Here is a 21,431-nt window from a genome sequence, read left to right as displayed (position 1 = left end):
GCTGTTCAAGCTGTGATGTTGATGGTTTGATGAATCAGAAGGGATTAAGAGAGGGAGAGAGATAGGTTCTTCTCATTGTTGGAGAGAATGAAAAATCCCCTTAAAAAATATTTGTTGAGTTATTACACTTTATATACTATGTACTTTTTTTTATGTACTCTCACTAAAAAATAATTACAATGGTAAACCTATTATTGATAAAGAAATAATCTAAGTAACAAAAATAAAAAATATTGGCTATTAATTATATATATATATATAAACAAAACAAATTAACAAAATTTTAAATTTTAAACCGTGCAAATAAAGTAATAAAATTTTAAATTTAAACTTTTTCATAAACTTTTAAAGGTTGTTGATTTAATAATTTTTAACAAGCATGTCAAATTAAAGGCATGCATGTCCGTGAGACTTGAATGTATTAAAGAGGAAGAGAAGATATGTTTAGAGTGGAAGATGAGTAGTAATAGTAGAGATGAAATTATATATTCATATATTAACTTTGTACACGATAATTAATACTTATATGAAACTAATTAAAGAAACTAAACTAGACTAAAGATGGGATTTATTCATCTATATATTAACTATGTACATGATAATGCTTATATAGCTTAAAGAAACTAAAATGCATGGAATTCTATTAACTATGTACAAACTATAAACTAATTAAACTAATACCCATGTACCAATCTTAATTATTACAATCACAGTCGCCTTGTGTAAGAGTTGACATGCAACACATGCAGCCTTGGCACCATGTGGCACTTTGCCTGTCACTTTACATGCTTTAGAAGCAAATTTCAAGGCTTCGTATATTGTTTTATTATTGCCACTAGAAAAGTATCATTGTTTTTCTTCATCATCGTTGTTTTTTGAACTTTTAGAACTCATTATTATAACTAGTATTAACTAAAAGAAATAGAAAATAAGAATAGATCAAATAGTGTGAATTTTTTCTTAAGCTATTAAAGTCTATTTATAATGTCCAATAGCTTAATTAGTTAACAAAGTAAATTATTAATATAATAATAACCGATCACGTATATAGAATGTCACTCTCACATGCACAAGTATAATGGAATGACACGTGATGAATTAAAATTTAATACAAAGAATTATTATTCTTTTTTATTTTTGAAAAAATTAAGAGAGTATGCGAGAGTACAAAAAAAATTGTATATTTATATTCAATTAAAAATAAAAAATAACTAATTGTATATATACACCAATACAAAACAAATTAACATAATTTTAGAAGTAAATTTCAAGATTTGGTATATTGTTTTGTTGTTGCCACTAGAGGAGCGTTGTTTTTCTTTGAAAATGATTATTTAGTACTATTATTGTTCTTTTTTTTTGCACTTTTAAAACTCATTATTATAACTAGTATGAAGAAAAAAATTAAGTAGAAGATAGGAGTAGATAAGATTGTGCGAATTATTTCTTAAGTTACTAAAGTCTATTTATAATGCCCAGAAACTTAGTTAATAAGGTAATTTTTTTTATGGTTGTAATTGTTAATATAATAATAACCGTATACGTATATATAATGTCACTGTCATATGCATAAATTTAGTGAGATGACACGTGATGAATTAAAATTTAATACAAATAGTTATTATTTATTTTTATTTTTTTTATAAAATTAAAAGAGTACGAGTAAATAAAAAAACCTTGTATATTTCTATTCAATTGAAAATAAAGAAGAATAACTAACTAATTAATTAATTATATATATACAAAATAAATTGATAAAATTTTAAATTTTAAACATTTTCATAAACTTTTAAAAATAGTTGATTTAATAATTTTTATTATTATTATATTCAAATAAAAAAATATTATAAATTAATTAAAAGTACAGTTACCTTTCTTAGTAGAATCTTTGCATAATATTTGAATAATATCAATTTTTCTAATTTTTGATATAGTTGTTAGGTATAGTTTCTTTTCTTTAGTTATTGTAAATAATATTTTTGTAAAATTAAACTAAGATAAAGATGGTCAAATTAAAAATATCAAAATTTACAGCGCGCAATGTTGACTACCAACTAAGAAACATAACTTCATTCTCTCGTCAGTCATCACTAAATAGAATCAGCTAATAATGTGGACAAAGACGTATATGCTGTCTAGTCTCTTGTTTCTCCTATTTCTAGTACTTTTGTAGTTGAAATGAAGTGGGTTATTAATTAACTAACTAATTAATTAATATAATTAAAATGCATAAATAATAATTGATAGAATAAACTTTTTTTAGACTCATTAATCTAAAAATAATTAGATTACTTAATATAATATATTTTTATTTTTAATATTATTTTCATATGTAACTACTATCCAAATAGTTTTTATCAAAGCAATCTCATTTAATTTCTTTACTGGCTAGCTTCTCTTCTTTCTTTAATACAGACTTTCTTCAACACATGTATTCTTATCACGAAGAGTCACCATTATTTTTTTTTGTTAAGACGATGATTTATTTTCATTATTATTGTTTTTTAAATTTTTAGAACTCATTATTATAACTAGTATGAAAAAAAGAAATAGAAGATGGGTGTATATCAGATAGTGCGAATTTTCTCTTAAGCTACTAAAGTTTATTTATAATGTCTAATAGCTTAGTTAATAAGGTAATTTTTTTACGGTTGTAATTGTTAATACTATTTTATTTTTAATAAAATGAATTTTGAATTTTAAACTTCTTCATAAACTTCTACAGGTAGTTGATTCAAATGGTACTTTATCCGTTTTGTCACACTGCTTTAGAAGTAAATTTCAAAGCTTGGCATATTGTTTTGTTATTGCCACTAGAGAAGTCACTATTATTTTTCTTTGAAGATGATGATTTATTATGGTCATGGTTGTTTTTTAAATTTTTAAAATTTATTATTATAACTAGTACAAAGAAAAAAAAGTAGAAAATAGAAGTAGATCAGATGGTGAGTTTTTTCTCAACCTATTGAAGTCATTTATAACGTACAATAGCTTAATTAATAAGCTCAATTTTGTTATTTGACGGTTGTAATTGTTAACATGATAATAATCGTGCACGTATATACAATGTCACTGTTACATGCATAAATGTAATGAAAAAACACGTGATAAATTAAAATTCAATACAAAGAATTATTATTTGTTTTTATTTTAATAAAATTGAGAGAGTACGCCAAAAAGTACGCAGAGAACTGAGAGAAGAGAATTTACATATTTTTATTCAATTCAAAATAAAAAGGAATAACTAACGTACATATACAAAAATGTAAAACAAATTAATAGAATTTTAAATTTTAAACTATGTAAATAAATTAATAGAATTTTAAATTTTAACATTTTTCATGAACTTCTAAATACAATTACCCTTCCTTATTAGTATCTTTGCATAATATTCGAATATTATCAATTTTCCTAATTTTTGGTATAATTATTAGGTATGGTTTCTTCTTTTCATTTTCTTCATTGTTGTAAATAATATTTTTGTAGAAATAAACTAAATATAAAAATTGTCAAATTAAAAAAAATCAAAATTTGCAGCCCTCAATGTTACTGCTTACTATACCAATTAGAAACATAGCTTCATCCTCTCATCAATCACTAAATGAAATCAGCTAAATAAGAAAAAATGCTAGTTTTTTTTTTTAGTCTTTAATAAATTTTTTAAAACATTTATTATTATTTAATAAAAAATAATAATTATCTTTTAACTTTCAGCTTTTAGTCAATCTTTTTTAAAATTTATTATTATTTAATTAATTTAAATACACACTTTCACATATTAATTATTCAAAAACTCATAAAATTATTTGCTTTTTATTTTCTCTCTTTTCTGAAAACTAATCTATTACAAGTTTAATTATTCGGATAGCTAATTATCCAGTTAAAAAAGATTAAAATGATATGTTTAAGTATACGCAAATACCCACTACCAGTGATTAATTTGTGCATATATAATATTTTTTATTTTCTAACTATTGGTATAACTAAATTTTATCCATCAAAATAAAGTTTTATTTCACTATACCAAGTATAAACTTTTTCATGGATTTGATTTAATAGTGAAAATTTAAACTTATCAAAGTCAATTTTCCTTTTTTTTTTAAGTGAGAATATTGGTTTCCATTCAATTGAAGACGTAAAAAATAACTTAATGACTCAGCATTTCCATCAATTTTATTCACAGTTTGATCTGATAATTATGGTTAAAATAATCTCTCACTTATTACTTATGTAACAAAGTGTCAAAGAGAGTTATAAGTGGTAAAAAAATTGAACATCTAGTGAATTGTCATTGTTAATTGTATATATATATATAAGTAAATCAAATAAAAAAATAACTATTCAATTAAAAATATTTAACATAATCATCTACATACCTATTAAATTAAAAATTTAATATCTTTATTATTCACATTGTTTAATATTATATTATCTTCCTAACTAAAAATATTGAAAAGACGTAATAGGAATGAATTCTTGTGTACAATAGCCAGCGGGGCAACAAAAAGAAAATATAGAAAATTATACATATCTGATATCTTCATATAAATCCATCAAATAATAATTTAGTCAAATTTATTAAATTATTTAACTATTTTTAATTATTAACTTTACAAAATAACTATACGTAAATTAAAAAAAGGCGGCAAGCAAGAAAGAAACTCGTGCAAATTTTCCCTTTTATCATATGATATCACAAGTATGTACAACAGTTTTGAGTTTCAACTTATGATTATCATAATATTCTCTTACTATTAATCAAGTATTACTAGTAGTCTAGACATTTTTGAGGCAATGAATCCGGATGGAAATTTAAACTTATCAAAGTCAATTTTTCCTTTTTGTTTAAGTGAGAAGATTCGTTTCCATTCAATTGAAGACGTAAAAATAACTTAATGACTCAGCATTCCCATCAATTTTATTCACAGTTTGATCTGATAATTATGGTTAAAATAATCTATCACTTATTACTTACGTAACAAAGTGTCCAAGAGAGTTATAAGTGGTAAAAAATTGAAAAATATTTCCGAAAGAGGTGTATTTGAGTTTTTAGTGGATCCACTTTGTTGGTATGATTAATGTCAAATTTATTCAAAAATTTTATTACCAAAAAGCAAACAGCTTATTGTCATGAAGAGGTAAACAGCTTATTACCATGCAGAGTTAATTTTGCATACAGGTAAAATAAAAAATTTGAAATGATTAACAATTGGATATTAATTCATATTTTAAAATATTAAAAAGATGAGTGTTAGGATCTAGTAATTTTTGTAATTTATAACTATCAATTAGTTATTAATAATATTTTTAATGGTGTGAGATTATATTTAATAATGTGAAATTACTTAATTTTTATTTGCTGGTTAAGTGTTGATCAAATTTTAATAAAAATACTGATCTTTTAAATTTTTTCTTTTAAAAATATTACTATTTTAACATTAGAAGTTAATACTAATATTCTTCTTAATGCAATGAAATAATTAACTCAAAATGTTGAAAGGACGAAATAGGAATGAATTCTTGTGTACAATAGCCAGCGGACAACAAAAAAAAATATGAAAGTTATAAATAGTTGTTTTCATATAAAATTATTAGATGATAATTTAGTCAAATTTATTAAATTATGTAACTATTTTTAATTATTAACTATACGTATATTAAAAAAAAAAGGGCAAGCAAGAAAGAAACTCGAGCAAATTTTCCCTTTTATCATATGCTATCATTCACAAGTATGTACAACAGTTTTGAATTTCAACTTATGATTATCATCATAATATTTCTCTTACTATTAATTAAGTATTACTAGTAGTCTAGATTAATAGTAAAACTATTAATCTAGACATTTTTTACGCAATGAATCCGGACTCATTTGGTGGCCAGGTTCATCAAAATTAAAAACAAATTGTCACAATTCGGCCTACGTTCATGCTTCAACTTGTTCCACCAGTCAACAATGGCGTTATGTATAAATAATATGACGCCATTCCCCTTTTCCCTCCAAATCTTCCCCTCTCCTTTATCCTTTCAAGCAGTAATTTTTACACACCATTTCGCCATTCCAAAATCAATTTTATATATAGATAGATGTATATGCACCACAATTAAGATTCAGTGTTCATTGTTTTCTCTAGGTTGGATATGGCTAGGGTTCCGATTCCGGCGAGGTTTGAGAGAGTGGCTGCGGCCTTTGACGCTGACGTGGCGGCGCGCATGGGGCTCTGCGAGAGCAGCGGGAGCGAGCACTCTCTGGTGAGTTCCATTGATTTGTCTGATATGGTGAAGTCCTTCTTGGAGAGGAATGGTGAAGAGAAGGATCATGGCGAAATGGGTGATGAAGAAGAGAAGGTTCAAACATCATCGCAGCTCTCCTATTGTGAGAAAAGGGATATGTTGCAAGCTCTTCTTGCTTGTGGCGATTATGAAAGGGACATGATTAGAAGAGAGGCTGAGATTGCTTGTGCAGTTGTTGGGGTCACTTCTTCCACGGATTTCAAACGCAAATTGATGTCTCGCTTGAGGAAAAATGGTTTGGATGCTGGTGAGTACTTCCTTATGTGAATTATTTTAGGAACCCATAACTGATTATTAAAACTGACACATAATTGTGAAGTTAATAGTTAAAAGTCGTTAGATAATAATTAACAATTTAATTAAACATAATGACGATGAGTACTTTTTGGTGTGAATTAATCTTTATTTTGCAAATAGCATTTACTAATTTATGGTTATTGAAAGTTGAAACAATAGTTGCACCATGTTATGGGACTAGTTTTGAATTTTTGATGAACCTTTTTCTACAATCATTGCAACAGGGCTTTGCAAATCCCGGTGGGAGAAAACTGGAAGATTAAAATCTGGTGACTATGAGTACATTGATGTCAATTTCTCAGGAGAGCGATACATAGTTGAAGTCTTCCTTGCATCTGAGTTCGAAATTGCCCGCCCAACCATTCAATATTCGTCCTTGCTACAAGTTTTCCCACAAATATTTGTTGGAACAGTGGAAGAACTGAAGCAAGTTGTGAAGCTTATGTGCAGTGCCATAAAGGGATCCATGAAAACAAGGGACCTGCATATTCCTCCATGGAGAAGAAATGTGTACATGCAAGCCAAGTGGTTCAGCTCTTACAAGAGAACAACAAATGTTGTTTCAACTAGAAATGCATCATCAACTTTGTCTTCAGGGTCTCTTGTAACTCCTTTAAGACCCATTAGATTTGAAGCAAGGCCCGTGAAAGCACAAAATTGTAAGGTAGATTATTATGTCAATAAAACTGGATTCAGAATCAGCCATTTGACAGCTGCACTTAATTCCGATGCCCTTGGGATGTAATCATAAATAAATCAGCTTCTATGAATTTTTGTCATGTACTTATTTTAGTTAACCAGAGTTGATATCCATTGTTTTTCTAAAAAAAAATACTTTAGGCCAGGGCATAAAAAGTGCACAACAAACTTCTTATGCATTGCTCTTACATATTTTTGCCAACTAGCAAGGAACACGATAGCATTTAGTTTTAGTGTCAAAAATCCATTTAGCATAGTTTATGAATTAAGTGGTCCATAAAAGTGAAAGGGAGGGATCTGTATTATGTAGTGTCAAAAATCCAGTTAGCATAGTTGATGAATTAAGTGGTCCATAAAAATGACTTTTTTTTAAGGTAACAACTAACAAGCGAATCATGAAAATAAATACAATCTTTCTTCATCTCCACTTTAGAGAGAATAAAGTTTTCAAAAGAAACAGAGTCCCCAACTATACAAGTGTAACTGCAATAAATTTTGAACTCCATACATAAAATAAAAAAATAAAAATTTAAATATAACAGGTAAACTTTTTAAACAATGCAACTTTCGAGACTCGAGATGCTTTCAATATTTCAATATTCTGGGAACAGAAATGAAAGAACACAGAAGCATATGTAGGCACCGTTAGACGCAACCAGCTGGAAAATTCGAAGCAGATTGCCTGGAAAGTGACCCTTTCGAGAAAACAAAAGTGTGTTCAATGTAAGAGAAGGGTCTTCAAGAAAATAAAGCCAAAATCCAAAGCTATCTCCTTCTTCTCCCCTTCTCATTTATCACAAATCAAAAAGGGTTTTAAAAAAAACTAGAATTTCAAATGCAACACAAACAGAATGTGGGAAGCTCGGTAAGCAGATATGTCGACGGAGACCCAAAAATTGGATCTAACAACAACCGGCCAGTTAGCTTCCCTAACCGAATTTCTTGATTTGGCTACAGCCACCATGGCACATTCAAGATTAAGGGTATTGAAACCTTTTACCCTTCCCTTGGTACATGTAGCCTTCAACAACGAAATTGAAATTTGATTAACTCAATAATCATAATGTTAGAACTTAGAAGTTAGAATAGATTTTGGATGCGAGCAATTGCAAAAACATACATACGAACATTGAGAAACCCTAACCCGAAAGTATTTGGGAATGATGAGGGTGACTACGTTACCTATTTATACAGCTGTGCGCAAAGGAAAGATCTCCACCGTCCATACCAAATCTGATGGGCGGTGGATTTTAATTACTAAAGCTCTCAAAACCAGCCAGTTCGGCCCATTTAAGATTCGGCTAATTTTAAGTTGGACCTGATTAGGGTAAACCAATTTCAGCCCAGCTTCTTACTACCCAACCCAATATAACCAGTTTAGGCCTGAATCCGAAAAAGGTTTAGGCCCATGACCAAAAAGAGGTTTAGGCTAGTGTATCAATCACTAATTTTAAAATCTTTTGAGGGTTATAAAATATAAAAAAAGGTCTAAGTTATAGTATTTTTTCCAACTTATAATAATTAATTGATTAATAAATATTTAAATACATATGTACGACATATATGCAGAGTTTTCATAGTCAGCCACTCAGCCTTCTACTTACGAAAAAGTAAATTTAGACAAAAATAGAAATTAGTCGTTGACTCTTCATCGACAAATTAAGTACTACAATAGTAAGTAATTCAGACAAATTTGGATCATTTTTGAGTCAAGTCAAGACTTGTTTGGATGTAAAATAAAAGTGATTTTATATTTAAATATTTTATGTAAATTTTTTTTTATTTATCAATTATGTTTGGATGAAATAATAATTTAATGGCACCTAAACAAATACTAAGACCAATCACATATATTTTTTTATGGATTATTCAACTTACTTTTTCAAGCTTAACTCATTTATAAATGTTCTATCGGTTATAAAAATAAAATTGGTATATTTAATATGTGATTAATTCCTAAAATATTTGTGACATCTAACACAAGTTTTGTAAAAATTAAATTGACATCACAAATTATTAAATCGTTTGGGACCAAATTAATAACAAGTTTAAACCGAATAAGGGGCTTCTAACTACTAAAGTTAAAAGTTCCAAAGTTCCAGTAGCACCGAAAGAGCATGATTTAACTGCACATTTGCAGCCTCCATCCGTAGCAATGCAAAAGACAGCATCCATGTCAACTCAATATAATAGCAAATTGTGATAGATTCATGCATATCATGTGTACCTTATTAATTGCGTCACATACAAAACTACTACAAGCATAGGGGCTACCAACATAAATGTTGAATCAAGCTAAGATTGGCGGATAGGAATTAGGTGCATCAGGTTTGACGCATGGTGTGGTAAGAGTGAACCATTTCCCATATGGATAACAGGATAACAGAAGATATTCAAATTAAAGTCAGGGTTGTCTCTATGGACTGATTAGTCATTGAGTAATAATGTTATCTACAATTGAGGTGCAACAGTCCCTGCTTATTCCATATTTCAATGTTTACTTGTCTTCTTATAACACGCCTTGTATTGTCAAATAATGAATAATAATGTCGTAGCCTACCGTGGACAATTTATTATTACATATTTCCAAACATAACACCATACATACATGACCTGATATGATTCTCAAATCTCAAGACTCCTCACATCCATGGTTTTAATTTGTATACAAAAGCATATGTGTAAAACTCATTGCTAATTGGGACAGAGACACATTTACCTGTGAATGCATTAATTCTATAAGCAATAAATTTAAAAGCATGTTAATTGTTAATATAGGTTTTTTAATGTTGTTAGTTAATTATTTGCAAATAAATACATTGTTTTAAACAATATATTTTTAAAAATAATAGGAATAAAACAATCAAATATATACGACTAATAATATAAATAAAACAACCAAACCTAATTATCTAACATTTCAACAACAACAAACAACTACTTTTAAGATACTAACATTCTAAGAGCGGAACACAAATCGAAAACTAACTAAACCAAATTAAAAAGAGCACTTAAACACTATATTTTTCATTTGTTTATAATATTTTTATCATTTAATTAGATTTGTACATTAGATATGTGGATACATCTATAAAATTTAATGTCTGATTCTAACTATTTGTGGATCAAATCATATCCGTAAAATTTAGATCAAATATGAATAAATATTGTAAAAATTGCAAACATTATGAATTAAATCTTGTAATCGTTCGTTTCTAATTTTGGAGATTGAGTTTATTTTCAATAGAAACTCCAATAAGATTAGATAATATTATTTGCGTTTGATAATTTTTTGGATACTAGTGATGATTTAAACTTTCAATTAAAAATATTTCTAAAATTAATAATAGTCGAAAATAGTTCTCCTAATTTAAATAGAATATGGACTAGGTAGTAGACAACAAAAAATACTAAATAGAATATGGACTTAAGTTTTTTTTATACCATCAATTAGTAAATTATTTTATATTATCACATAATTGAAATAATAATTTTAATGAAGACCTTATAAATAATAATATATATTATATTGAGTGTTTGATTGTATGAAAAATTTATATTATCATTCACCTGTGTTTATATATTTCTATGTAATAATATTTTTTTTTCTATAAAAAAAAAGAAAAAATATCTTTCCTTGATTAGATAAATCCCACCAAAAGAAGTTATTTAAAGTTGACTAAGGAGAGGAGCAACCAGTACACACAGCGAACGGCCACGATTTACTAGCTCAAAGGAAGTAGCTTTCTTGAGCCACACGATCCTTCCCTCAACCCCAAACCTGGAAACTAAACTGAAACTATAAAAAGGAATAATCGGTCAATTGTTTTTACGAGAGACACTGAAAAAGAGTCCCTTTTTTCCCACAGAGATAGAGGAGTCCCAAACTCTCTCAACTCCAAAATCCAATTCCAATTTGTTTACCCCTCAAAAATAATAAAATTTTAATAATTTTTAAATAAAATTTTGTTTTGGGGTTTAGATTGTGCGGATCGGGGTTCGGAGAGTTTAGATCTGCGACGATGGAGGGTGTCGGGGCCCGGCTGGGGCGGTCGTCCACCCGATACGGACCGGCGACTGTGTTCACCGGACCGGTGAGAAAGTGGAAGAAGAAGTGGGTCCACGTTTCACCCAATTCCTCCTCTGCTTCCGCAAATTCCAACAACAACAACAACAACGCCGCCAACAATAACAATCACAATCACACGCACCATTCTAACGGTAATAACGGTTCCCATCTGCTTCTTTACAAGTGGACCCCTATAACCCAATCTCAAAACGCCAACAACAACAATTCAAATGGAAACGCTGCTGCCAAGGATTCTGTGCCACCACCCTCTGACGCCCCCGAAGAGCCGCCACGCAGGAAATTCAAATATATTCCGGTATTTCACTTACAATGCGCTTCTCTTATCTATATATTTAAATGGAAAAGAAAGAGTCTTGACCTTTGCACTTTGCTTTTGGTTTTTGGGTTTTGTGTGTGTGTTGAAATTAGGGTTTTTATTGGATTATTAGTGATTAGGAGTTGAGGAGATTTGGGTCTGTTGTGAGTGTGGTGGAAGTGATTGTTTAGGCTATGGTATGTGATGGGAATGAGAGGAAAGATATGATGTAGAATGAGGTTGATGCTATTTCTATTTGAGCCGAATTTGTTTATGTGTTTTGAAGTATGTTCTATAGTATGAATCCGCCAAGATGGAAATACTTACCCAAGTCTTGTGCTGAAGTTGTTGAGTGATAGCAAAATAAAGGTAATTGATGGCAATGCCACCCTATTAACAGGTGGTGGCAGTTTTATCTGAGGATAGAATTTGGAAAATCATGAATGCAAGTTTGCAGAAAGTGAGACTATTCAAGTATCAGAGCTAAAAGTTATGTGAAAAAAGAAAGTGAATGCCTTTGGGGGAACTACTCACCCATAACCAATTTAGTTTTCAGTAATTTGTTATCCTGTCCATTAGTGCAAAGATTTTGATACCTCTCTTCAACTTCTGTATTTATCCTTTCGGGGCAGGTAATTCAAATTTACATGTATATGGGATGACTGATCTCATGAATATGTCATTTGCTAAAAATGTTTTTTAGGTTGTTGATAGAACGTTCTGGTAAAGCTAAGCTTTTTGCACATGTTGATACTGGTTTTTTATGTTTAAATGCTAATGAGGATTGGAAATCTGGGTTGTCTAATGATGTAGGTTGCTGTACTAGAGGAGCAAAGGAATGAGGCTGCAGAAATTGATGGTGCTGAAAAGATTGAAGAAGATAAGCCAGTTGATACCGATCCAATTGCAGCAGAACCAAGTCACAAAATTGAGACTATGGATGAAAAACCTGACATAAATGATGTCCCTGCAGATGAAAGTCAGGTAAACCTTTGCCTGTGATTGGGCTTCATGTCTCTGCACATTTTCTTCATTGTTTCCAGCGCGTCATATAGAACTATAGAGGGAAGCAAAACTGTATGCATAGTTAGCTTACATAAATTTATGAAAGGGGTCATTTTGGGTTAAAAAAATAGATGATGATCGTTATGGTTCGTTTGTCACTTTGGACTTTGGAGAATATTATTGGTTTAAACAAGCATTATGCAATTTGAAAAACCATGGATGTGCTTGATTATCATGTAATTAAAAATGTCTAATATTCCTGGCAAAACTTGAAGTCCATAAAGTGACTAATTAGCATTCTGATCTGACTTCCTTTTAATTTCATATATAATTTTGACTCTGGTATTATATTTCAGCCTCAGGACAAAAATCAAGTAGTACGCCAAGATCTAAATGAAAGCACATTGGATTTAAGTTTGGGGTTAACATCACATGACGATGAAAATGACTCTGATTCAAAAACTAATCAAACAAGAGATGGCCAGTAACACAAAGTGAACAGAAGTCCTCAGGATAGTGAGCATTAGTGCACCAATCTACACGTGTATTTGATCAACAAAAGTATATTTTCACCTGGTTTTGTGTTCACCCATTGATCATTTTAGATTGGATTGTTGTACTGGCATATGCCTATAATATTTTTCTTATTCAGTGTCCTTGGTGGGATGGTCATAGTATTCCTTTTCCCCAACCATTGGACATATTTATTTTTTTCCCCTAGATATCTATTGAGGCGGGATATTGTGGAATTGATGTGGATTTTTGTACTCAATATATTGATGAAATTGTGCTATTTCAAGTTGATTCAACTTTGCAATGTTGTGAGATAAATTCAGAGGTCTTTTGCTTGTAGTTGTAGGTTAATTCCCAAAATATATCAACCTAACGTGATAATAAGCATTCTATTTATTAGCTGTGTGAATATAGAAAACAGCACGATAATACTCCATTGTCTATGTGTCCGGGCAAATGCACGGGTCTTTTTAGAATTTTTATGTTTGAAGTATTGAGATAAAGATTTGGAAACTGAAATTCAATATCATATTTGTTGGCCCAAGATTATTACTAAAATTCCAGTCTCTCTCTTCAAAATTTTCCTTCCAAAAACTTTTTTGAGTGAAAAATAAAATTTTAATAACATTTTATACCTAAAATACTCGTATTTCAATTAATTAATTATAATTTTATCCTTTGTATAAATTAAATTAGAATTTTGTTCTTATTTCAATTTCTGTTTCCCACTTTATACCAAACAAAATATTAAGACGTATTTCAGTCTTTGTCTCTCAGCCTCAATCTCTCAATCTTTGTCTCTCTTCCAAATACTACCTTAGAGATCATGATATAATAATCAGGTATACTCTAGAATAGAAGGCTGCAAATTCTTAAGCTATCTATGAAAATATGAAATAACATAACTATCAAGTATAAAAGTGATGATGGGAAGGGAACCGGGAAACCGGTTCACTTGGAAAAATTAACTACACAGGCAAGGCTAGCAAAAAGAAATATCAAGGGGCTCATTCGGGACTTGTGACATTCATTTCACTACTTGTGTAAAATCCCTTATTCTACAACATTCAAATAAAAGAAAATACACAATAGAGGATGATCCAACAGTTCTTGCCCTGCCAAAGTACGAATGAAATTACTAGTTCAAAACCAAGAATTCAATTGTGTGTGGAAATTACAAACAGGCCATCCCCCTCCATAGACACAGTAACTAGGGATTTTCAAATGTTTTCGTCATCATTCTTTTGCAACAGCTGCCTCAGAGGAATAGTCATGCCTGGAAAGTAGTACAAGTTAATATATATGTATGATGGGTAAGGATGTTCACTGCTGATTATAATAACCATTGGCAAAACATAGCAAAAAAAAGCATAACGAACACCTTACGGATTCTCAAGAAAATTATAACAACTATTGCCAAAAAACAATGGCCAAGTTTCATGAAGTTCCCACCACTTTGGGGTATTAACTCACCGCAATTTACGTGAGAGTTGGTACATGCCAGTTGCTGCCATTGCAAGATTTACACTGAATAGGTTCCAATTTTTCTGCATCATAAGAAATAATTACCATAAATGCATCTGGATCATGCAAAATGTATTCTACATTAACCAAAAAGAAACACTATAATCTTGATAATACGCAGGAAGTGATATACAAAGTAGTTTACATGTCTCTTATGGCTATTTTCATTACTAATACACAAATCTTGTATGCTCACACACACACGGAGACATGAAGGAAGCAACTTGGTTTGCAGAAAAAATATGCAAGGATAACAAATGTAGGGACAAAAGATGAGATACCAAATTCTATAGGGAAAAAATGAATACATCAGAGTGAGAAGGCTGTAGTATATACATCATGATCTAATGATTTAATTAATTATTTGATGAAAAACAGGAATTTTATGTCCTCCTAAATTGCACATTAGAAGTTAGAACTACCATGGCCATATCCTAATTGATGTTATAGAACCATTTAAGTCAAATTTGTATGTCACGCTCTTGCAACATTCAAAGAGAGGTATGCAACTGCAAAGCAGAATATAGCCAAATGATACATTTTGCTTGAAAAAAGAAGATCCATGTATTAGGCCACAAATACATGTCGAAGCAATCCTTCTTTTGAGGGGGAAAAAAGAAGCTTACTGGAGTGATAACAGTGCTGTAACGTGACCAGATAACTCCAGTAGCAGTAACAGCTGGGGAAGATAACAGGAATCAGCACAGATATAAATAAAATCTAATGCATGGTAAATTGGTAATGTATCTGCAAAAGCTGATTGCTGAACAGCAAAAAAAGAAAGAAAGAAAAATGGATATGATTACTCATAATTCTGTATAAATCTTAAACTTCTGCATGTTTGTGCCTTCTAGGGAATTCAGACATGCATGCAGCATGCTGCATATTTATGTCCATAATATATAACAGTAAATGATATTGTAAATATGTATCCCTTACCTATTTGCTGAGGATAGGAAATTTTCTCAGGTGGTTTTGCAAAATCGGCAATATTGGCAATGCTGATACCCCACTTAAATGTTGGTGCCCAGAAGTGAACTGCATAATAAGTGAAATGAGTTTTTAAGCATTGCAAAGAGTAGCCAATTTTCATTTTAACGCTCAATAGCAACAGTGGTTCAATGCAACCAAATGAGAGATAACAAGGTGGAAGAGCAGAAAGAATGACTTTCTACTGAAAATTATAATCCCTTTGGTGCTCTTTGTGAGTGATCTTTAAATTTCACTACAAGAACAGCAAGCCACCTCTGATCATATTATTTTAACCAATTCATGAATACACAGACGAATGTTGATCAATAAATTACAATACATTTTATCTCAATAGCTAAAGACCTGAATCTATCTATCCTCGGGTAGATTAGGAACATCCAGGTCACAACATTTGCATAAAAGTATAACATGAATAAATCTAAAATTAACTTGTTTCTCCATAATGCCTCATTATGCTACCTTCATCTGTCAAATCCCCAACAATTTTCTTCTACTTTTCTTCGCTTAACCACCAATTTCATGATGTAATAGAACTCCCAAGGAATGAAAACTTGAAATTCATCGCATTCAATTAGATTTGGACAAAATACCCAAAAAAAAGGCTGAAGTAAACTGAAATGGAACCTAAACAAATAAAATAAACGAATCCCAGCAATTCGAAAAATATATCCCCAAAAAAGGATTAATTTAAGACTATTGACCGTGAACACTTAGACATAATGTTTACCCTCTCAATAAAATAAAATAAAAGGTAAAAAATTGAGCATAAAAATCTGCGAGTCCATTTGACCTTCCAATAAATCAGGAATTTTCAGCTAGTCATATCTATAGCTTCAAGAATAAAAATTGGAAACGGATTGCGATTTAGAAGTTTATGTGCTATGAAATGAAGATTCGAAGAACCGAATCGAATAGAAAACTCATCGATAGACAAAAATAAATAAGACAAAAAGAAAGTATAGAAAAAAATATCGAGTACGAAAGGAAAAACGAATGAGGTAACTCACTAGTTTTGGGACCAGCTGGGTGATTCCATAAAGCTTGAAGCTTTGAAGCCGCCATGATTTTTCTTCTTCTTCGCTTTCGATTTTGCTAAATGGGGTTCACTTTCTGCGACGAAAGGAAACTATATAGTAGGCTCGAACAACTGCGGAGAGGATCCACTTCGCAGCGCCATTCAATCAGATCCTGACACGTGGCTCTAACATGGTTAAAAGTATACGCTTCTGACGTTGAGCTAAGTTTGGTTTGGGGCAAATCGGTAAATTCATCTGCAGAGTGCAGAGGGCAGTAACACTCGCGGCGTCACGGGAAAATCTCAGCGATTTTTGTTGCATGTGTTTTGGTGTTTGGCATTCGATTTTAGATTTATTTGTGTGTCTCCGTTATTTATTGCGTAAGTAGCTTAACAACCTAGGTAATTGCATATGCACTTATGCAGACTAAACAAATTTCATCCCACAAAGAGAAAGTACGGGAAAATAATGATATTAGTATATAATATATACAATAAATTTTAAAAAAATTAAAAATTAAAAATTAGATTTTTAATTAATTATTTAATTTTAAAAATTAAAATTTAAAAATTTAGAATTAGTATTTTAATAAACAGTTATTTTTAATTTCATTATAATTTTTCAACTTCCAAGTCTCAGAGACCGTGCCGACGCCGCCGCATTCACTTCTGACGTCGTTGTGGGGTTCCTACCAACCAAAATCGCATCTTATTTTTCTGTAAGAAAGTCGGATACCTCCGCAGTCCCTTCCATACTTCTCTGTGGCCGCTGCATTATCATCAAAGAAACACCGAGCTTCTTCTTTTTCATCGTTCTTGAGGTGTTGGTATTCATGTTGATGATGATGATTCATGATTACGTTGATATTGCCTTTTCATGGTTCTATATTCTAATTCGTTCATTCTCATCAGCAGCTATCACAATAGGAGAAAAAGGTTGTATAAACACTGTTTGTGTGCTTCTTGTGTCCCTTTTAGCTATTGAATTTGTTAGTTTGCTAATAGCAGAGTGTTGGCATTTTGTGATGTACTCCAATCTCTTTCTTCTCTTTGGATCAAACTGATGAAGGATTGAAGGGTGAAAATGAAAATAAAGTTTCAAAAAGCTGTTAAGGCTGGACTTCTCCATGACATTTTCGGACAGATTAATATTAATTCAATGACCTGTTTAGGATGGTCATTTTAGTAAGTATATAGATGATTATTTTAATTCTTATGTAGATGGTTATTTTGATTGAATTGAGTTTAGTTATATAATTAAAATATGTTGGATGTTCAATTCACTAGATATGCGAATGATTATTTTTATTCTTAAGTGGATTGTTATTTTGTTCGATTTGGTTTAAGTATATACAATTAAGAAAAATTGAATGGTAATTTCACTAAATAGGCGGATGATTATTTCCAGTGAAAGAGAGAGTGGCGCCAGTGAATGGGATGGTTGGTGAAGCGGCGACGGCTTGATGAACCCAGAGGCGACAATGATGTCCAGTGAGCGGGAGAATGACGCCGGTGAAGGGAGATGGTTGATGAATAGGCGGCAACAGAGATTTTGAGAAAGAAGACGTCGAATTGGTAAATTAGGGTATAAAAAATGGTTAAAATTTTAGAATAACTGAATACTTCCTGCGGGTGAGAGAAGAATTCCTGTGCCAAGCCTAAGAGGCTTAGACCGCTACCTCCCTCCGACTATCATTATTCCCCCATTCACTGATTCTCTAGCATTGTCGTCTTCCTTGGCTAAAAGCCCTTACTCCTCCAACACCTAAACCGCTGGCACTTTGAATCTATCCTAAAAGAAAGAATTGACTTACCTTGTTTTGGTGCTTTGATTAGGACTTTGCTTTTCTAAAGAGATTTTTCCGATGAGAACTCCCTTCTAGTAGCAATTCCGAAGCGGAAATAGCTACGGTTATTGTCATTCTTGCTTCTCCTGTTCTTCTTCTATCTAAGGACAAGGCGGAAGGTAGACATACTTATAGGCTTCTTTCTTCCTTCTAGTCGAGGTGAAAGCTTTCAAAGAGCTGAGTCGTACCCAAACTCTATCGAGTCAACAAGTAAACTACCTGGCTGAACTAGTTTTAGACTAGGCTAATGAGTACGCAACTGAAGAGACAGCGCTAAAAGTGATGGCTTTTCTTTATATTGATTGAGACCTAGCCTCGAGGCACTTACTTTATTAGAGTAGGAAACCCGGTTCAAGTAGAGTGCAAGTGCCACGCTAATCCTAGTCCAAGCCAAAAAAAAAAGGCTACGCATGAAACTAAAAGCTACGCCTTTAAGCCACGCCATTATAGCAATCCTTGTGAACAGCTGGTTCACTGTAGGTTGTATTTTAGTTAGATGGATCCGTTGGGATTCTATTATAAATTCTTTTCTATTTTATTTTCTTTCTTCTTCCTTTGTTATGTGAGAAACTTTTTCTAATTCACTAAATCCCTCATCTACTACTCGTGCGTATAATGATTTTTGTGAAGGATTGATAGCACTTAGTTCTCTTCCTTGAAAGTGGGTTGATACCTTGTTGTCGCTCTTCTCTCTTTCCTTTGCGCGGTCCTCTCTTAATAGACTTTATGATCGTACTCTTAAAGCACTCATTCTAGCAGATATGTCTTTGTCACAATCAGTGAAATAGATAAGAATGAAATTGGACGATAGGCAGCACTCTCAGGCCACTTTCTCAAGACAATAGGCTACGGAGCGGACAACCTCAAAAGAGGAAGTAGTTCAATCTATTCCATAAGATCACTGATCGAATCGGGAATAGGAGCTTTCCCATTCAAGTAAGAAAAGGGCCATACGGGTACTAGTTTCATGGTGATTAGTTTGAACCTCCTCCCCCTCCCACCTCTATAGCAAACTGCAAGCACAGAAACTAAGGGCACGATTGCCCGTCAAATTCAGATAAGGAAATTTTTAGTTTGGATAATTTGAGTGGTGTTTTTTTTTTTTTTGTTATTGGGTCAAATTTTCAATCCATTTTTCATCCCTTACAAATTGCATAAGAGTATTCTTTTTTTTTTGTATAAAGTCTTTCTCCCAGAAAATTTCACCCCCTAAACAAATTGCAACCAAATTGAAATAGAAAGAAAAATATTATATACATGTTAAAGACTTTTTCAACAATTTAAAAAAAAAATAGTGTAATGATTAAGAAGATAATCAAGTATTACGATAAATTTTAGAAGATTAACAGTATTTGTATTATTTTTTGATGTGTTTGAGAATGTTCTAGATGGTTCTGGAACATTCTAAAATATCTTAGAAAGTCTCAGAATATCTTAAAAGATTTTAGACATAGAGTATTCTAGAAGAGTGTGGATATATATAAAAGTATGAATAGTCATTTGTAATAAACACTTGAATAATAAAATATTCTTTCTACCAAAACTTCATTTCTCTTGTATTTTCTTATATTCTTAACTTTCTTATTAAATATTGAGAGTTAAACTGATTTAGTCTTAATTTAAGAAATTGAGTATGTCCGAATGTCTACATGATAGCGTTAGAGTTGTCCAAAATCATAAGACAAATCTCACAAAAAAATTATTGCATTATCTTAAACTATCAAATCATTTTAAAATAATACTCCCCATCTTATATTGATGATAGTTTTTATCTCTGAGTTTTGAGATATTTGTTCATAAATTAATGTATTTGGTTACAATCTATACAAAAATCAAAAATTAATTTATATATATATTTTTTATAATATCTCTTAATTTAACTGACTAAAGGACTAATCTAATTGCAATTTTGAGTTTTATTCAAAAGTTTATTATATTTACATATATACAAAAAGATTCAAATTTTAAAATATTTATTTAAGTAGATGATTGAACTAATATCAATTCAAATTAGTTAATAGTTATAGATAAAGGGCTTGTTTGGATGAGTTTCTAAGAAAAGATCTTTTTTTGAGTTATCTTTTCTTAAAAGATCTTATTGAAAAGTAAAAGTAATTTTATGTTTGGATGTCTCATATAAAAAGGTCTTTTTTATCTATCAATTATGTTTGGGTATAACAATATAAAAGTACTTTTTGTTTATTTATTACATGAAAAACATCTTTTTTTTAAGGAAAAAAATCTTTTAAAAAAGATGTAAATTACAGCTTCTCAAAAAAGATCTTTTTTTGATTTTACTAGTGCTTTTACTTTTACTACTAAAAATTTGTCAAACACGTTAAAAAATAAAAAAAATCTTTTTTCATTAAAAAAAAATCTTTTTTTAACAAAATAATGGCGCCCAAACATGGACAAAACGTTAAAAACACTTGTATTTTTTTTTTTTGGTCATGCTCTTATTAAGAGTTACGTGAGAAATCATAAAACATGTGGTGAAAAAACCCATGGAACCATGAAAGTAAAAATGGGAAAAGAGAAGGGTAATTGATGTCTTTTGCGAGACGGAAGGAAAAATAGGAGGAGACCCGAAAATCCAACGGTGGAATCTGCGACGGACGGTGATGAAGTTTATGCCTTTGAATTTGATAAAAGCCATTCTTGTGTTGTTAGTCACACTTACCAGCGCAGTTTTCTTCGTGTTTCAGTCCCCACAAACCCAAAACCCTTCTTCATCTTTGTCTACCATGTCTTCTTCTTCTTCTTCCTCTTCAGTGGGTCGAAGCTTTGTTCTCTGGCTTCACGGTTTGGGTGACTCTGGCCCTGCCAACGAACCCATCAAGAACTTGTTCACTTCCCCTCAGT

The 21,431-nt window shown here is 31.0% G+C and overlaps 4 protein-coding genes and 1 non-coding gene across 5 annotated transcripts in view; 3 read left to right on the top strand and 2 right to left on the bottom strand.

Moving 5' to 3' along the window:
* The first annotated feature begins 6,058 nt into the window (after positions 1 to 6,058).
* On the top strand, positions 6,059 to 7,463 carry LOC107482840 (uncharacterized). The gene is made up of 2 exons (XM_016103434.3): positions 6,059 to 6,538; positions 6,813 to 7,463. The coding sequence occupies exons 1-2, from the start codon at positions 6,139 to 6,141 to the stop codon at positions 7,331 to 7,333; spliced, it is 921 nt and encodes a 306-aa protein (XP_015958920.1). The 5' UTR covers positions 6,059 to 6,138; the 3' UTR covers positions 7,334 to 7,463.
* Positions 7,464 to 8,136: 673 nt separating this feature from the next.
* Positions 8,137 to 8,247, bottom strand: LOC127746907 (small nucleolar RNA snoR109). Its single transcript, XR_008008719.1, has one exon. It is a non-coding gene; the product is annotated as a small nucleolar RNA snoR109 (small nucleolar RNA).
* Positions 8,248 to 11,119: 2,872 nt separating this feature from the next.
* On the top strand, positions 11,120 to 13,486 carry LOC107482949 (uncharacterized). The gene is made up of 3 exons (XM_016103538.3): positions 11,120 to 11,672; positions 12,486 to 12,656; positions 13,034 to 13,486. The coding sequence occupies exons 1-3, from the start codon at positions 11,310 to 11,312 to the stop codon at positions 13,163 to 13,165; spliced, it is 666 nt and encodes a 221-aa protein (XP_015959024.1). The 5' UTR covers positions 11,120 to 11,309; the 3' UTR covers positions 13,166 to 13,486.
* Positions 13,487 to 14,173: 687 nt separating this feature from the next.
* Positions 14,174 to 16,872, bottom strand: LOC107482950 (mitochondrial pyruvate carrier 4). Its single transcript, XM_016103539.3, has 5 exons — positions 16,715 to 16,872; positions 15,654 to 15,752; positions 15,341 to 15,393; positions 14,664 to 14,737; positions 14,174 to 14,466 (listed from the first exon to the last, which is right to left on the bottom strand). The coding sequence occupies exons 1-5, from the start codon at positions 16,767 to 16,769 to the stop codon at positions 14,427 to 14,429; spliced, it is 321 nt and encodes a 106-aa protein (XP_015959025.1). The 5' UTR covers positions 16,770 to 16,872; the 3' UTR covers positions 14,174 to 14,426.
* A 4,217-nt stretch (positions 16,873 to 21,089) lies between these two features.
* The window catches only part of LOC107482951 (probable carboxylesterase SOBER1-like), a gene marked incomplete in the record, with an annotated part of 3,391 nt that continues 3,049 nt past the window's right edge, over positions 21,090 to 21,431 (top strand). The window contains 1 exon segment of the mRNA XM_016103540.3: positions 21,090 to 21,431. Coding sequence (XP_015959026.1) covers positions 21,191 to 21,431 — 241 coding nt within the window.

The sequence above is a fragment of the Arachis duranensis genome, chromosome 4 (assembly GCF_000817695.3).
Source record: "Arachis duranensis cultivar V14167 chromosome 4, aradu.V14167.gnm2.J7QH, whole genome shotgun sequence".
Lineage (NCBI taxonomy): Eukaryota > Viridiplantae > Streptophyta > Magnoliopsida > Fabales > Fabaceae > Arachis > Arachis duranensis.
This window is presented reverse-complemented; position numbering and strand designations above follow the sequence as displayed.

Coding starts and splice junctions, on each gene's coding strand:
- LOC107482840 (XM_016103434.3), top strand. CDS start 6,139: ATGGCTAGGGTTCCGATTCCGGCGAGGTTTGAGAGAGTGGCTGCGGCC. Junction 6,539..6,812: donor GAAAAATGGTTTGGATGCTG/GTGAGTACTTCC, acceptor TCATTGCAACAG/GGCTTTGCAAATCCCGGTGG.
- LOC107482949 (XM_016103538.3), top strand. CDS start 11,310: ATGGAGGGTGTCGGGGCCCGGCTGGGGCGGTCGTCCACCCGATACGGA. Junction 11,673..12,485: donor GGAAATTCAAATATATTCCG/GTATTTCACTTA, acceptor CTAATGATGTAG/GTTGCTGTACTAGAGGAGCA. Junction 12,657..13,033: donor TCCCTGCAGATGAAAGTCAG/GTAAACCTTTGC, acceptor ATTATATTTCAG/CCTCAGGACAAAAATCAAGT.
- LOC107482950 (XM_016103539.3), bottom strand. CDS start 16,769: ATGGCGGCTTCAAAGCTTCAAGCTTTATGGAATCACCCAGCTGGTCCC. Junction 14,738..15,340: donor ACAGCACTGTTATCACTCCA/GTAAGCTTCTTT, acceptor CTTATGATGCAG/AAAAATTGGAACCTATTCAG. Junction 14,467..14,663: donor CAACTCTCACGTAAATTGCG/GTGAGTTAATAC, acceptor ACTACTTTCCAG/GCATGACTATTCCTCTGAGG.